General features: G+C 39.8%; 2 protein-coding genes across 5 annotated transcripts in view; one reads left to right on the forward strand and one right to left on the reverse strand.

The window, feature by feature from the left end:
* The window catches only part of PHF3 (PHD finger protein 3), a 1,103,753-nt gene that overhangs the window by 131,627 nt on the left and 955,115 nt on the right, over positions 1–17,011 (forward strand). The gene's annotated exons all lie outside the window — the stretch shown is intronic.
* Positions 1–17,011, reverse strand: part of DCBLD1 (discoidin, CUB and LCCL domain containing 1) — an 80,303-nt gene that overhangs the window by 28,582 nt on the left and 34,710 nt on the right. For all 4 annotated transcript variants that reach the window (XM_084958381.1, XM_005654388.4, XM_084958386.1 and 1 more), the window contains exons 3-5: positions 7,527–7,661; positions 5,754–5,805; positions 1,439–1,511 (exon numbers count right to left, since the gene is read on the reverse strand). In XM_084958381.1, coding sequence (XP_084814507.1) covers positions 1,439–1,511; positions 5,754–5,805; positions 7,527–7,661 — 260 coding nt within the window. The remainder of the gene's footprint in view (positions 1–1,438; positions 1,512–5,753; positions 5,806–7,526; positions 7,662–17,011) is intronic.

Consider the following 17,011-nt stretch of genomic DNA (forward strand, 5'->3'; position numbering starts at 1 on the left):
GTTGCAGACTCAGCTTGGATCTGGCATTGCTGTGGCTGTGGTGTAGGCCGGCAGCTGCAGCTCCAATTCAACCCCTAGCCTGGGAACTTCCATACGCCACAGGTGCGCCCTAAAAAGAAACAACAGCAACAACAACAAAAAATAAATTAAAACTGTATATTGCTAGGGGGAAACAGTACACCTCAACTTTTTATTTCTTTTAGTTAATTTCCTGAAGTCCTTTGGGACTTCAGCCTATGCCAATATATTTTCAAACAGAAGTGGTGTAAATCATTTTAAGTTTCAAACAGTTTAGAGGCCAAAAAATGTCCTCTGTCAATTTTATAAACAAAGACAACACATGAAAAAAGAAACAAATCACAAAAGCTGCTGCTCTCAGAGTCCGGATGTGCTAAAAGTAAAATTAAAGCCAAGTTTTTTTTCCTCCTGCTGGAGATAAATGATCAGTCTCCTAGAACATGCATGTTTTCCCCACACAAAGGCATGTGTCACTAACTCTTAAAAAATTCCATCACTATAGAGATTTTCACATTTCTAATCACTCAAACCCCATCCCATAAGCTATAAACCCAAGGGTTTTTTTGTTTTGTTTTGTTTTTGAATTTTACTTTTTCGGTCACACGTGTGGCATATGGAAGTTCCCAGGCCAGGGATCTAATCCAAGCCCCAAGTGCAGCAACACCAGATCCTTAACCCACTACACAGGGCCAGGGTTCAAACCTGTGCCTTCAGCAGCAACTTGAGCCACTGTAGAGACAACACCAGATCCTTAATTTGCTGCATCACAGTGGGAACTCCTAAATCTATTTTCAATAGGAATGTAAATGTTTAAAAATCAGATATCAGATTTCCAAGATAGAAATGTGTAAACAGGAAGAAATGAAGGATTGCGCACCTGGATATATATAAGACATACACTTTAGAAAAATGATTTCTTGTGATTTTACTTTTTCCACGTTTTCTAGGAACAACTTATATCATCCAGAGAGTCTCAACAAGCATAAGAAACCAGCATGCAAGGATGAAGGGGAGTAATACATAAGAGCAGGGCAAATGCTTCACTGCTTCCAGAAACAACACTGCTCTTCTGTGATGTAGAATGTTCACCTCCTTGGCTGTGTTACATGAATCAACTGGCACATTAAAATAAAGAAATAAACCATGACAAAAGATGATCTCATAAAAATTAGATGGAATTATACCTTAGGCTATAATAAAGGGTCCGGCTACCATTTTAATGTATAGTATGCTTAACTGGAAATGCTAAAAATAGGAATGAAGGCATGAATTACCTTGGTCTTTATACTTATTTTCAGAAAAGAGAATTGTACATCTATCCACAAAGTTTTACATGTTATTGGACTTTGCTTTGTAGAGAACTTCAAGCAACAAACGCTCTAATTTCCTCCCTGCCATACAATTACCCTCAATTACTTACATCTCTATATCCATCCACCACATTTCCAGAAATATCTCCTGCTATGTCTCTACAACCAGCTGGGCAGAACTTGCTAGAAAAAAAATAAAGAGGTTATATTTTGTTAAGTTGTACTTAAATTTAAAAGCATTAAATTAAACTTAAAGGTATTTTCTCTCCTCTATACAAATGCAGGATCATCTTGCTTTAATGACAAATCAGAAACCTGATTTGTGAAAACATAGGTTAATCTATGTCGGGTTTCATTATAAACTCTATTAAACAATGAGTTTCCCTAAAGCATCTTAATTGATTTTAAGATGTCCAAGAAATGTTTTTAAGAAAAAAAAGTTTCTAAAAACTATAAATACAGCACAATCCTGTCTTTATAAAAAGAAATGTTTAAATAACATCTTATGTTTTCTATGGATAAAAAGAAAACAAGGAAGAATATCTCTGGATACTCTCCAAACATAGGATTTTGAGGAATTTTTTTTTTTTTTTTTTTTTTTTTTAGGTATATGAAGGTTCCTAGGCTAGGGGCTGAATCAGAGCTGTAGCTGCCGGCCTATGCCACAGCCACAGCAACACCAGATCCAAGCCTCATCTGTGACCTACATCACAGCTCCCGGCAGCACCGGATCCTTAATCCACTGAGCAAGGCCAGGGATTGAACCTGCATCCTCATGAATGTTAGTCAGATTCGTTTCCCACTGAACCACAAGGGGAACTCCAAGGAAGTTTTTTCTTTCTTTTTTTTTTGTCTTTTCTAGGGCCACACACATGGCATATGGAGGTTCCCAGGCTAGGGGCTGAATCGGAGCTATAGCTGCTGGCCTACACCACAGCCACAGCAACTCGGGATCTGAGCTGCATCTGCAACCTACACCACAGCTCACAGCAACGCTGGATCCTTAACTCAGTGAGCGAGGCCAGGGATCGAACCTGCAACCTCATGGTTCCTAGTTGGATTTGTTAATCACTGAGCCACCACGGGAACTCCAGGAACTTTTATTTTCTATGTTAACTCTGTGAATTTGGATTCATGCTACTAGCATTATCCAGTTGGACCATAATGGAAGCCATACATGTACATTTAAATACTCTAGTAGCTATATTAAAAAATTCAAAAGGAATAGGCTAAATATTAATACATTCTATTTAACCCAATAGTCAAATTTTATCCTTTTCACATGTAATGAACAGAAAAATTATCATGATATTTCCAGCCTTATTTTAATAATGTCTTCAAAATCTACAGTATATTTTATACTTATAGCACATCTCAATCTGAATTAGCCAAGTTTAAATGCCTGATAGCCACACATGGCTAGTCTTGGATAGTGAAGTCTACATTAGTTATAAATTACTTTTGCAGTCAGAAAAACAAGGTGTATTTTTTCAGCTTTATTGGGGATACAACTGACAAAATTATAAAACATTTAAAGTATACATGATGATTTATGTATACATTGTGAAAGAACTCCCATCTAGTTAATCAACACAGTTATCACCTCATACACACACACATACACACACACATATTTGGCGAGAACACAAGTTCTCTCGTAGCAAATTTCAGTTACACAACATGGTGTTATCAGCTATAGTCACCATGTTATACGTTAAATCCTCAGATCTTATTCACGCTACAGCTGAAGAAAGGTTTATACCCTTTTAACAACCTCTCCCAATTTCCCCAAACCCTTGGCAACTACTTCCTTACCTTCTGTTTCCAAGAGTCTGACTAATAGAGGTATTCACAATTAGAATTTCATTTACTTAAGAGTCATTTTTTCAAGAAACTTTCAGAAACATGTCACAGCGTACACATGGTTGAAGGGGCTAATGGAGGGGTGACTCAGGCTCTGTTACTACTTAACTAGCGTCTGACCCTGTATATTGCATATAACCCCCCTTATATTCAGTTTCCTCCTCTGTAGTTCCCTCAAGTGTCAACATATCAATAGGCTACAAGAGACAGCTATACATCTACAAAAACCATTCAACAGGAAACTCAAAATTTTATATGAACATGGACAGCTTTGAAAGTGGATGCCATATGCCCTTGTTTCTATATCTACCATGTTACAATAATGTTTACTTGGTTTGTTCAAGAAGAATGTATCAGCCCCAGCAGATTCCAAAATAGCAGCTGCTTTTATTTCATTTCCTCTCAGTTTCCTCCTGCTGACTTAGCACATCAGATGTGTAACAATATCTAATTATCAAAACTACCCAAATAAGTGGTTCATATAATTCTGCCCCACTGACCTACTGGAGTCCAGCACTGCCATAATAATCAAGGAATTAAGAAATGAAAATAACTGAAATGCTGCTACAGGTTTGCAGTTCCTTAATCTAACCCTCAGACCCAGATATATTTCAAAATTCAGAATTTTTTGGATTTTAGAAAAGTAAAACAATGCCAATGATGTATATGATGTTAGACTCCAGTGAGGTCTGCAAATATTAATGAAGACATTAATATCTTGGAGTTCCTGTTGTGACTCAGCAGAAACAAACCTAACTAGTATCCATGAGGATGTGGGTTCAATCCCCAGCCCCGCTCAGTGGGTTAAGGATCCAGCATTGCCATGAGCTGTGGTGTAGGTCACAGATGAGGCTTGGATCCATCCTGTGTTGCTGTGGCTAAAATATAGGCCTGCAGCTGTAGCTCCGATATGACCCCTAGCCTGGGAACTTCCATATCCAGCATTTGCAGCCCTAAAAAATAAAAAAAAATAAATAAAAAAACATTAATATCTCTGTATCAAATCATGGATAGTCATAGTAAGTCAAGTACATAAAGACAAAATCACTTCATGTTTAATTTAGTCCAATTTTGCTGTCAAATGAATTTATGGTCACATTAATCAGATACTGCCACCAAGTGAGTTATAAAAATCTTTTGGCTTTTGAAGTGTTCTACATTTCACAATTATGAGTAAAGGATTATGGCCCTGTACTAGTCAGTCATCTTGCCTCACCTTTAATTAAGCACTACATGGTTGGGCCACAGCTTAGATGATCAGGCACCACAGCTGTAGGTGAATATATTCCTTTCTTGAAGAGGACAGAAAATGACTATTGATGCCCAGAGGCCCTGTCACCATTGGCACTGTCCACATATGGCTGGAAAGAAAATCTTGGTGAATGTCTACATTGATGAATAGCAACTTTAAAGGCAATGTTTAATTATTGATCATTTTTATTTTTCTCAACTAGACTTTATGTTCTAATAAACACTAGAATTGATTCTACATATAAAATAATCTCATTTAATAGAATGTCAGATGGTTAGGACCATGGGCTCCTGAGCTCGACTTTTAGGGTGTACTTATTTATTGCGTAGCCCTAAGCAAGTTACATAATTGCTTTGTGCCTCTGTTTTCAGGTCAAAACAGAACCTGCCTTGTTGGCATACTGGAACATTCGTATGAGCTATCTATACACGAAATCTGGAAGAGCTGTATCTCGCACTAAGAAAACACTCTAAGGTGTTAGATTTGTTGACAATGACCTCTAGACCAGTGGTTCTCAACTGGGAGTGATTTCTGCCCACCAGGAGACATTTATCACGACTGGCACAAAGAGTATATAACCAGGGATGCTGCAAAACATCCACAGTGCACAGAACAGCTCTTCACAACAACAAAATCATCCAATCCAAAACATCAATGGTGCCAAGGCTGAGAAATCCCCCTCTAGGCTCTTTAACTTTAGACATGAGAAAGTGGACATCAAAGAGATTCAGTAATATTTCCAGTTAGAGTAAAGGTAGAATGAAAAATTTCATCTCCTATTCTCAGTAGGTTTCTTTTTTGTAAGAAAAAAATGAACCCCCTCCAGAACTACCAAGTCCCTCCCAAGACTGGCCAGGTTAAAAAAAAAAAAAAAAAAAAAAGCACTCTGGACTCTATTTGGCTCACTGGTACTAAATTAGAACTCAGGGGTCAAGCAAACTATGACCATGGGCCAAATCCGGACGGTGCTTTTTTCACAAATAAAGTTTTATTTGAACACAGCCACACTCATTCATTCACATACACAGTCTGTGGCTGCTTTTGCATACAACAGCAACAGAAACTGTATGAACAGTTGCAAAAGAGACTGCACAGCCCGCAAAATCTGAAATATTTACCATTTGTCCTTTGACAGAAAGTTTGCTAACCTCTGCTATATAAGAAATCAATTTAAACACCCCTAATTAGTTATAAAGGATTTTTTAGAAAATAAAATTAAGTCAAATAAAGTACTTTATCTGGTTTAATGCCAAGGAAAACAAAAAGTTCAGCAACCAATGAATGCAGCATAGCTTGGGCCCTGCATTTACCTGTATTCTGTCTTCAAATAATGGTTAGCTCGTTCCAAACACGTTATTAAATCTGTTGTAAATAAAGATAATTGCAATTAGCAGACTAAATGGAAGTTAGGACACTCAGGCTTCACAATTTAAAATAAAACAGTTTTAAAAAGCATTTATTCATTATCTAGTTATCTGAACTTCTCTGCTTAAAAATAAATAAAAGGAGTTCCCACATGGCTCAGTGGGTTAAGGATCTGGTGTTGCTACTATGGCTCTGGTTACAGCTATGGCATGGGTTTGATCCCTAGCCCTGGAATGTCCACATGTCATGGGCACAGACAAAAAATAAAAATAAAAAATTAAATAAATAAATCAAAACTGAGACACCCTCCCCAGGATTTCATCAGTTCCCTTCAATTTATTTTCTACCATCAATCATGGTTCTTCAGCATTTCTCCAGTGAACAATAACAGGATCCATTTCCAACAGAAAAGCCAACACTGGTCAGTTACTATTATTCGCTGCATAACCTACAAAGCTCATGTGTATAACCTTCCCTGGCAGGAGAAAACAATTTCAGTAGCCCAGTGTAGTTCATAGAGAAATTCAGGAACATTTAATTTAACAATTTAGCCAGTGGCATCTGAGTAATCACAGAGCCAGATGTTCTGGGAGAAGAGCCTATGAGTTTTGATCAGTCAGGACTAAGGACTTAAATGGAAGATGATCCCTGGAGTAATTTATAGACCCGAATCCTCAGCAATGGAAACTCTAAGACACTGCAGATTTTGATGCTTTTAGATCAAACTAGTATAGTTTTCAAAATATTCCACATTTACTGCAGAATTTCTTTTTTTGCTTAATCCTGCCAATAGCTCTTAGGGAGCAACATATGCCGAGCACTGAGTTTACGGGGCCTGCTAGGATTGGTCAGATCTGATTGGCTGAGTGTGAAATGAATGTCGTCCCCCTGCCAGAGTATTTCTGCTAGAAAGGACTGAGAGCAGAAACCCCGGGGCTCTCTGTGGCCCTGAGCAGATCCTGGGCTGCACAGAAGCTACTCTGGAGTACGAGGCCTGAATCGGAGGCTGCGCTTTCCTCTCTCATCAGTGTTCATGCTCCCCTTCTTTCCTGCTCGTGCACTAGCTGGATGGCTAGGGAACTCTGTGACAGTGACTTCATCCTCCTCATACTCCCATGCTCATGCAACCCCTAAGAAAGGGGTTGGGGGAGAGCTCCAGAGACCAGCCAGAACCTTAGAAGGGCCAGGAAGGTGGTCCCAAAGATACACGGTCCAAGGTTTCTAGGAAAATGAGATCAAGCCTCTCCCACATAAGTCAGCTAATTAGTCCAACATGTGCTATAAACTATCCAGTTCAGACCTAACAGCTTATAAAGACACTGAGTTCTAGAGTTCCCGTCGTGGCGCAGTGGTTAACGAATCCGACTAGGAACCATGAGGCTGCAGGTTCGATCCCTGGCCTTGCTCAGTGGGTTAAGGATCCAGCGTTGCGGTGAGCTGTGGTGTAGGTTGCAGATGCGGCTCGGATCCCGTGTTGCTGTGGCTCTGGCGTAGACTGGCAACTGCAGCCCCGATCTGACCCCTCGCCTGGGAACCTCCATATGTCAAGGGAGCGGCCTTAGAAAAGACAAAAAAAAAAAAAAAAAAAGACACTGAGTTCCTCTCTTCCCTCACATCTTAATTCTGTATGAGGTCATAATTTTGTCCAGAGATAGTAGCAAGAGGAATTCCAAGACAGATCAAGGTTTACAGGTTATATGTTGGTTATTCTGCTATACCTGGATGGTCGCTGCTGGCATACGTTAGCAAAAAGCCCCGCCCAGAAATGTGGGATCCACTCTCAAAGCGAACAGTTACTTCATTGGTGTCCAGCAAAAGCTCTTTGGGAACAGTCATGCTTCCACAATATGGACCTAAAAACAAAGCACACTTGTGGCTCATTTCAAAATTTAGACCAGTACAAAGAATTGGCATAGGGCATTTTTTTCCCCTGGAGGTCAAATTTACCAGACGACACATACGTAAGATTATAATTTTGACCCAACTGAAATGTTGCATAATACTGAGACTGAGAAATTAGTGATTGATTGTAAACTTGATTATACAAACCAAGGCAGGGGAAGTGGTTAGTTGTAGATAAACAGTGGGTTTATCTACAAACTGTGGACAGTCTGCTTTTGTAAACAGATGACTCACACACAAAAATCAAATATATTAGGTAGCAAAGAAAGTGTAATCACCAAAGCGAGATTCTAGGGGCCTCCTAAATTTTCATCAAGTATGGTCTGAATGTTTGTGTCCCCACCAAATTCATATGTTGAAACCCTAATGCCTGAGGTGATGTTAGGAGGTAGGGCCTTTGGGAGATGCTTAATTCGCAAGGGCAAAGCCCTCATGGATGGGATCAGTGCACTCATAAAGGAAGCCCTAGGGAGCTAGCTTGCCCGGTCCAGCATGTGTGGACACAGGGAGATGGCTAGGAAGCAGGAAGTGGGCTCTTACCAGCCACTACACCGTATCTGCCAGCACCATGATCTTGGACTTCCCAGTCTCCAGACTGTGAGAAATAAATGTCTGTTGTTCATAAGTTACCCAGTCTGTGATTTTTTTTTTTTTTTTTTTTTTTTGTTCTACCAGCCTGGAGAGACTAAGACAAGTAGTAAAATAAGTATTATCACAAAAACGATATTTCAGGGGTCTTCAAAATCTGCTCAAAGAACTCACAAATTCCCTTTATTCAAGAAAGTTTCAGAATTAAAAGACCATCCAACACACGGTAAAAATCTTATTCTCATACAGTTTATAAAACATTTCTCTTTCTCTTTTCTTCTTTACCACTCTTAATAATAACTTCTGACTAACCCATATAATTTATTTTGATTTGTAAAATAGAATTCAAAAAAAGTATAATAATTTCTAAAGGCTTTTGAAATACCACAATATAAGTTATGCAATTAAGAGTATAACATATTGTTTCTAGAATATGGTGCTTGAAAAGCAACAGGAAGCTCCATGAACTTTCAAAAGGCAAAATTTGGAGTTTCTGTCGTGGCTCAGTGGTTAACCAACCCGATTAGTATTCAAGAGGACCATGGGTTGGATCCCTGGCCTCCCTCAGTGGGTTAAGGATCCGGCATTGCCTTGAGCTGTGGTGTAGGTTGCAGACATGGCTTGGATCTGGCGTTGCTGTGATTGTTGGCATAGGCTGGCAGCTACGGCTCCTATTCAGGCCCTAGCCTGGGAACTTCCATATGCCATACCCACGGCCCTAAAAAGACACACACACAAAGAAAAAAAAAAAAACACAAAATTTGATTCGGAGCTTAAAGAAAAAGAAAAAAAAAAAAAAAAAGATCTAAAACTCCTTAAGTTGAAGAGTTGAAGTTTAGTTTGTAAACTGTCATCCTGTCGAGTATGCAGACACCATCATTTCTAGGAAAATAGGGATTAACAAGCAAATGTTGAAGAGAGGTATTCTTCATCAATTTTCCTCAAAATAAAACAGTACAGAGTCAAGGGCAACAACCATGACAACACTGGCTAAAGGAGGAGGAGGAAGGGAAGAAAAAAAAAATCATCTCAAGTCAATGTGCGTGAAACTGGTCACATCAGCCAAGGCCAACATAAGGGACCAAACTGCTAAAAGATGCAGAGGATGACTGTGAACCCAGCTCCACCTTCCTCTCCTTGATATAAGGGACCTGATTTCTCCTCTGTCCTGTACTGTATCACATTCTGAAGATGTGATGGAATAAAAGAAATGCTGTGTTTACTTCATGCCCCAAATCTCTGTTGTTCCCTATTATTACAATGAAATCCCATAAAAAGATCATTTCTATCTTTAGAAGCACTCATCGTATATAATTTCATGTTAACACTTGCAAATTATTTAGAATAGTATCTAGCAAATAAAGAGTTAAGTATTTCTTAAATAAATACAGACATTAAAGCAACAAATAAACAATGCCTATTTTCCATTTAGACTAGGTTCCATGGGGTTTAGGGATTTTTCTATCCATCGATTTATTCTAAACACCTTGTACATATGACAGCCTTTCAAATATCGTTTGAATCAAAATGCAGTTAAATATTCTTCTATTTACAACAGTCAATTTTAAAAAACCAATCCTATCATTTCAAAATATCATGAAGAAGGGGTTCTTGTCATGGCGCAGTGGAAATGAATCCGACTAGGAACCATAAGGTTGCGGGTTCAATCCCTGGCCTCGCTCAGTGGGTTAAGCATCTGGCATGGCTGTGAGCTGAGGTGCAGGTCACAGATGGGGCTTGGATCCTGCATTGCTAGGGCTATGGTATAGGCCGGTGGCTGTAGCTCCAATTCGACCCTTAGCCTGGGAACCTCTATATGGCACAGGTGTGGCCCTAAAAAGCAAAAAGCAAAAAGCAAAAAAAAAAAAAAAAAAAAAAAAAAAAAATTTAAGAAATAAGGAAGAGTGTGGAAAAGCAAGAAAGGAAAGAAAATCATTAGTAAGAGAGATATATAGGTTTTCTGATTTTTAAGTGCTCATAAGCATGGAAAATAAGCAATTTATACTAAATCCATTTTTGTATAATAAAGTAGAATGGTAAGTACTTTTGTAAATTAAAGTGTATTATATTACTGTGCTTGACTTCTGCCACTTATTCTCAGTTTGTTTTAAATGTTTGAATTTTCTTTGTTCTTTGCATAGGTAAGCGAAGATCAAACTTAAGAACAAAGATTAAATAACTAGTAACTTGTTGCTATTAATAGAGTGTTTTCCTAACCATATCTACCTTTTCCAAGAAGCAATAATACATATTCTCTTCACCAAATAGTGATGATACCATACCACCAATCTCTCCTTAAACTCCCTTTTTTTTTTCAATTTATTTTTTTTTAAGGCTGCACCCATGGCATATGGAAGTCCCTGGGCCAGGGACTGAGTCGAAGCCACACCTGCAACCTATGCCACAGCTACAGCAGGATTCTTTAATCCAACAGCCAGGCCAGGGATCAAACCCCTGCCTCCACAGCAACCTGAGCCACTAGCAGTCGGGTCCTTAACCCACTGAGCCACAGCAAGAACTCCTCTCTTTAAATTTTTTCTGACTTCCAATGAGTTCCAACAAAAATCATGAGGAGAGCAAGTCTAAATTGATTATCAGTGAAAATTTGGAACATTTTTTAGTTGAAATATATTTGACATATAACACTGTGCAATTTAAGTCATGCAACATGTTAATTTGATACATTTATATATTTTATTTATTTTTATTTTTTTGATTTTCAGGGCCACACCTGAGGCATATGGAGGTTCCTAGGCTAGGGGTCAAATCGGAGCTATAGCTGCCAGTCTATGCCACAGAAAGCCAGATCCGAGCCGTGTCTGCAGCCTACACCACAGCTCATGGCAACACCAGATGCTTAACCCACTCAGCAAGGCCAGGGATCAAACCCGCATCTTTATGGATCCTAGCTGGGTTATTTAACTGCTGAGCCATGAAGGGAACTCCTGATACATTTATATGTATTTAATATGATTGTCATTGCAGGGTTAATGAGCACCTCTATCATATTACATAATTCTCATTTCATTTTAGTGGATGGGATAACTTAGCAAGTTGGATGATTATAGTACAATATTGTTGTCTATATTCACTATACTGTGCATTAAATCTCTAGGGCTTATTTGCTACTCGTTGCAACTTTGTTCCCTTAACCAACACCTGTCCCATTTCCCCACCCATCCCTGGTAACTACCGTTTTACTCTGTTTTTAAGAGCTTAGCTTTTTAGATTTCACATATAAGTGAGATCATATGGTACTTGTCTTTGTCTAACTTACTAATTTCTCTTCCTTAGCATAATGTGCTCAAGGTCTGTCCATGTTGTTGTAAATAACAGGATGTCCTTTTTCATGTTTGAATTTTTTTTCTTTTTGTTAAGGATGGATTATTTTTATTTTTTACTTTTATTTTTTGGCATGCCCACTGCATGTGGAAGTTCCTGGGCCAGGGGGTGAACCCATGCCACAGCAGTGACCCAGGCCACTGCAATGACAATGCTGGATACTTGACTTGCTGTGGCTCAAGGGAACTCCCTGGAATTTTTTTTCTTTAGTGTTTTATGGAATCATTGAAAGGAAAGGTTGCAAAATTATAAATATTTTACAAACACAGATAAGAGTGTATGCCATCACACTTAGCTGTTGTGGAATACATATAATTTCCTAGATCAGAAACACATAGAGTAAAACCCTAAATTGGTTGCATCTTCCCATAGTTATGGTAGGTATGGTAGATAAACATTTCTGGAAGAAGTTCAAAGAAAGAAAATGTAAACACACACACCCTTTAATCACCCTTACCCCACAGGCATCGCCCTTCTCAGATTCTCATTGATGTGCTGCAAAAATGTAACTAAACCCTAGCAGGGGTAGAATCTGCCCTGTCAATAGAACTGCCATTATTGAAAGTTCTTTGATAGGCTCATCACAGCACAGCCACCACAACAGGAGGAGGCAGTCTTAGTCCAGGGTGGGAAACTGAAGTTGAGGTTGACTGCTGTCTCGCCTTTGGCAAAACACCCAAATTATTGCCTGTCTGAAGGTCTGACAGATAAAGACTCCTTTTCACAGACTGGAAGTTAATAACTGCATTCCTGGAGTTAAAAGGGAAGAGATGAAAACAGAAAAATGTGACTGGCAGTGAGAGAGAGAAACAATTAATGGGAAACCATGGAAAGCTCCTACAAGGCTGTCCTAAGCAATGTTCTCAGTTTTCAGCCAGACTCCCTTGAGAATGATATCTTGTTTTATTAAAGCCTTTCTCCACCCAAACAATATAGTTACTGTCAGTACTCTCCGTCTCAATCTTTAAAAAGCATCTACACCTGTATTTGAACATTCACAATGCCAATGTCATTGGAAACCCAAATAAGGGCCCCGAGGTGACCTCCCACTTTGACCATGATTATAGTCTTCATCCTTGCACAGTGTTCCTGAAGCAATAAACCTGCCCCCAGTCACAGTCAGACTGAATGAACCCCAACCCTTCTTGAGTGGTTCTCAAGAACTCTAGCAGACCTGAAAGACTCATAGTCTGCATAGATGTTTGCTTCCTAAGTGGCAGTGCTGTGTGTTTTACAGAAAACTTGGACTTGCTGGAGTTCCTGTGGTAACTCAGCAGATTAAAAACCCAACTAGTATCCATGAGGATGCAGGTTTGATCCCTGGCCTTGCTCCCTGAGTTAAGGATCCAGCATTGCCGCAAGCTATGTCCTAGGTCACAGGTGCAGCTCAGATCTGGCGTTGCTGTGGCATAGGCCTGCAGCTGCAGCTCCAATTCCACCTCTAGTCCAGAGGTCCATATGCTGCAGGTGTGGCTCAAAAAAGAAAAACAAACAAAAACTTGAACTTGCTGTCTACATCTAACCTTCTCCCGCACTGCTATTCTTGTCTGGGAAGCAGGTTCCTTCAACCTCTGTAGTCCCAAATTCCCATCAGATTAGGAGATAGCAGAAAGGCAGTTCATCAAGTAGGCAGAAAAATCAGAAAAAATAAATCCTTCTACCTTTTGTGGGATGTAATGAGTCACCCTGGATTGTGGGAAATACCATCAGTGATACTAAATGGAACAGCACTGTGGCATTTGGCACCAGACATGGGACCAAGAGCTAGCAGACAATGGATTGACTCCTTAGACAAAAGGAATAAAGGGCCAGGAATGGTGGGAGCTGCCTGCTTGGAGCACAGTAGGCCAGTTCCTCTGAACACATCCCCTGTTCCACGAGCAGCTGAGAGGGGAAATCCTTTATCTCCCCCCATGTGGGAATAAAAGCTAACTGTCCTACAAGGAAGGATGAACTGCCTGCCTGGAGCCAGCCCTCTGGATTCTCTGGCAGGCTGACAATCCACGCAGCAATTCATCCTCTCGCTCCATTCTCCATGGCCTGTCTACCTAAGTCTGGTTGTTACAGGGCAATAATTTGTCTAATGACTGTTCCAAGTCATTTCAAGTGGGTCTATGCTTTTTGATCTTGAAACTGATGACACTAAGTTACTGTTTGATCTGTGAACGAGCTATGTTTTAAAAATGGTATGCGCGCTATTAAAGAAACTAAAGAGAGCCCTCCCTCCCCAAAACCATACTTTCATGAGGATGGTAACAAACAGACATCAAACGAAAATCTAACTCAAGCGATTGGTTGTAAATCAAACTGAACAACAAACTTCTAAAAACCTCCATTAATCTTATGAGCACCTTCTTAAGCACGCGTTTAATTTCTCATGATGGATAAGAACACGCTGATGAGACGAAGTGATGGGAGTGTCCCTGGCAGAGCCAGCCACACACGCACCATCAGCCAGCTGCCAGGAAAGTGGTACCTGGCGAGGCCCAGATCTATGTGCAGAGGCATGCTGATAAAACAATCTCTAGAAATGCTGAAGCTGCAAATGCCACTGGACTTGTTTCCATTTCCTCTTGTTTTTTTTCAGTGCAGTCAAAAGGCAGGGTTCGTCCTTGCTTGCTAATTGCAATAAGGTCATTGTACAAAATTACAGAATTTTCAGGGCCATTTTCTTTGAAAGGGAGGGAAATTAGCATAAAAAAGGGATATTCCTGGACCATGACATTAAAACCATAGTCACGTAAGAATGTAATGTAATGTAATGTAAGAATGTAAGCAGTATCCCTGGAGAGTTTGGGTCTGTGGTTCCCAGACAAAAATCAGTGACAGATGATAAATAAACTAGGCGGATTCCTAGACAAAGGTGTGGATTTTCTTGGGGCTACAGGGCTCCTGTCAAGAAGTACCTTCACACTAGAACCCACCTAAGCCATTACTTCTTTCTCACAATGAAAGAAGACAATTTGCTGAAATGAATCACAGTGCATCTACAGGGAAGTGTTTGGGGGAACAAAGGAGGAGGCCAGCATTTTTTCTCCTTGAGGCTATGGTTATAATAATGAGAAGTCTAGCGTGGAGCATTCTGGCTAATACAGCCTTTTTTTTTTTAAAAAACATAAATGTATGATTCTTTCTTAATTCTATCTTGGCATAAAAGGCAAAACAAAGCAAAAAAAAAAAAAAAAAAAAAAAAAAGCAGTTCTTCTCAAGTGTTTCCACCAAAGCAGCCCCAGTCATAGAGAAAAATGCACTTTTGGGGTGTTTGAGGCCCCAAACAATGCTCCATAAGCTGGAAATGTCTTCAAAGACTTTTGTTTTCTCTCTCAAAGTGATAAGAATTTTGCATTCTCCCAAAATATGGCTGGGAGATATAAACCATTTATAAAATAGAGGCTGCCAATCATGTGTTTTACTCTATTTGGTACTTAAAAAAAAAAAAAATCAACAGAGAGGGCATAATGATTAGACCTTATTGCAATATGCCAGATATACATCATTCTAAAATATTATCGCAAAAATCTTGTTCCAATTATGAGTCAAAACACTTAGTATTATTTCCTACTTTCCCCACTTCTCTTGTTTCTGGTGTAATATAAATACTAACAGTTGACTTCACATCTTTGTACTTCTAAGTCAGTGACAATGGCTAAAAAAAATACTGGGGGTGGAGGTGGAAGTACAGGAAACGTAAGAGAACAATTCTGGAACTTCCTGGTTTTTCTATAGTGCAAAGCATTTAGCACCACACAGCTAATTTAACTGTCTACCATTAGGCTCACTAAACATGGCGTTGCCCTTAACTTGTGTCTAAGAGGCAGTTTTTGAAACCTTAAATGTATGTTAGCATTCTGTGTGTGAGTGATTTCTTAGAGCTCCATTTTGTTCTCAGGATACCCCAGGGGAAGGCCTGCAGAGATCTCCATTTCTTCCAGCAAATGCCAAATGAGAACCACAACTCATTTCTGCACAAGTCACGGGATCAGATGGCTTTTGTCAGCCTGAATGGGAGTGCACAGTGCTTACAGCAGGGCCTCTGGAGTCAAATGCTGAGACTTGAATCCCAGATCTGGTTAAGTGATTGTAAGCAAGTGACTTGACCTCTCTGAGCTTCAGTTTCCTTCTCTGGGGATGCTAATCTAGGCCCTCTCTTACAATGCTGTTAGGGGCTTAAGTGAGTAACTCTAGAATGCCGAAGTCCAGCGTTTAGCAGGGCTGAATGCTCTACTGAGGCACCTTCTGTGCTATTTCATGGTCTTTTCTACATACTAAGTAGAGTCCTAAAATTTTATGCAAATCAAGTCTTACTTTAAATGTAAAAGGAATATTATAGAGGAAGCTTACTGTGAATCTCCGTACATTGTGACTAGAGACGCTCTAATTTATCTCTTCAAATTTATAAATTTATAGATTTTAAAGTAAATATTGTTCAACAAAATACATGCATTCAAATTCATTAAACATTGATTGGGCATCTGCAAGCGTAAGAATACACTAAGCAATGGGGGATGTTAAAAGGATGAATAAAATGCAATCCCTTATTCAGGAAGTCTGTCTGGTAAAGAAGCTAAAATAAAGATCTCGACCTGAGACGGGTGCTCTGCTGAAGGCTTAGAAAAATGATACCAGCCCCAGAGAGAGAGAGTGACTGGAGCTTCAGGACATCAGAGGAAGTTCTAAAGTAGTAGCAGTGGATTTGGTTTGCATTTGTGTGCGTGTGTGTCTGTGTTAGAAGGGGCAGGACATCCAGGGAAGAAAGAGGGACACGTGGAAGGAATAACATCATCAAGTGTACCTAACATGAAACCATGTGACGAGTTTAGGAAAAGGCACAGAGATGCTGCTGGAAACATGGGTGGGGAAGACAGTAAGCCAGCTCTGAACACTATGTGAACAAGTGTCTGTAAACAGTGGGGCACAACTGAAAATTTCTGCAACAAGGAAAAAAAGAAATCATTACAACAATTTTTAGCAAGATAACCTTAGATGGCCTGGAGGGAACCTGATGAAAGGAGACAGGAAAATCAGGAGGCTCTTTCTAGGAGAAACAGACACAAAGATGTGGACTGCGGGAGCAGTGAAAATATAAAGCCAAACTGAATGAACTATGAGCTTAGAGAATATGGGTTTTCTGCTCATATCATGAAGCTGGATGGAGAAAATATGTACATGAAGCTATTTCTGCTCAAGGAACCCCTGCCACAGGCTTGGAATCATATCCGCAAATTTAGGTCACCAGGAATGCAAGGGGGAAAGGGAGGGGTGCTGCTCCAGCTCAGCACTTGCTGGGTGGAAGGAGAGTGCTGCAGTACTGAGAGGGGGCCATGTGTTCTCTGCTCTCAGAAAACGAGTACATTGTGCTCAAACCACTGAG

The sequence above is a fragment of the Sus scrofa genome, chromosome 1, assembly GCF_054392235.1.
Source record: "Sus scrofa isolate SSC_HxYL_T2T_F1_AM1 chromosome 1, Sscrofa_HxYL_maternal_Yorkshire_Landrace_v2.0, whole genome shotgun sequence".
Taxonomy (NCBI): Eukaryota; Metazoa; Chordata; class Mammalia; order Artiodactyla; family Suidae; genus Sus; species Sus scrofa.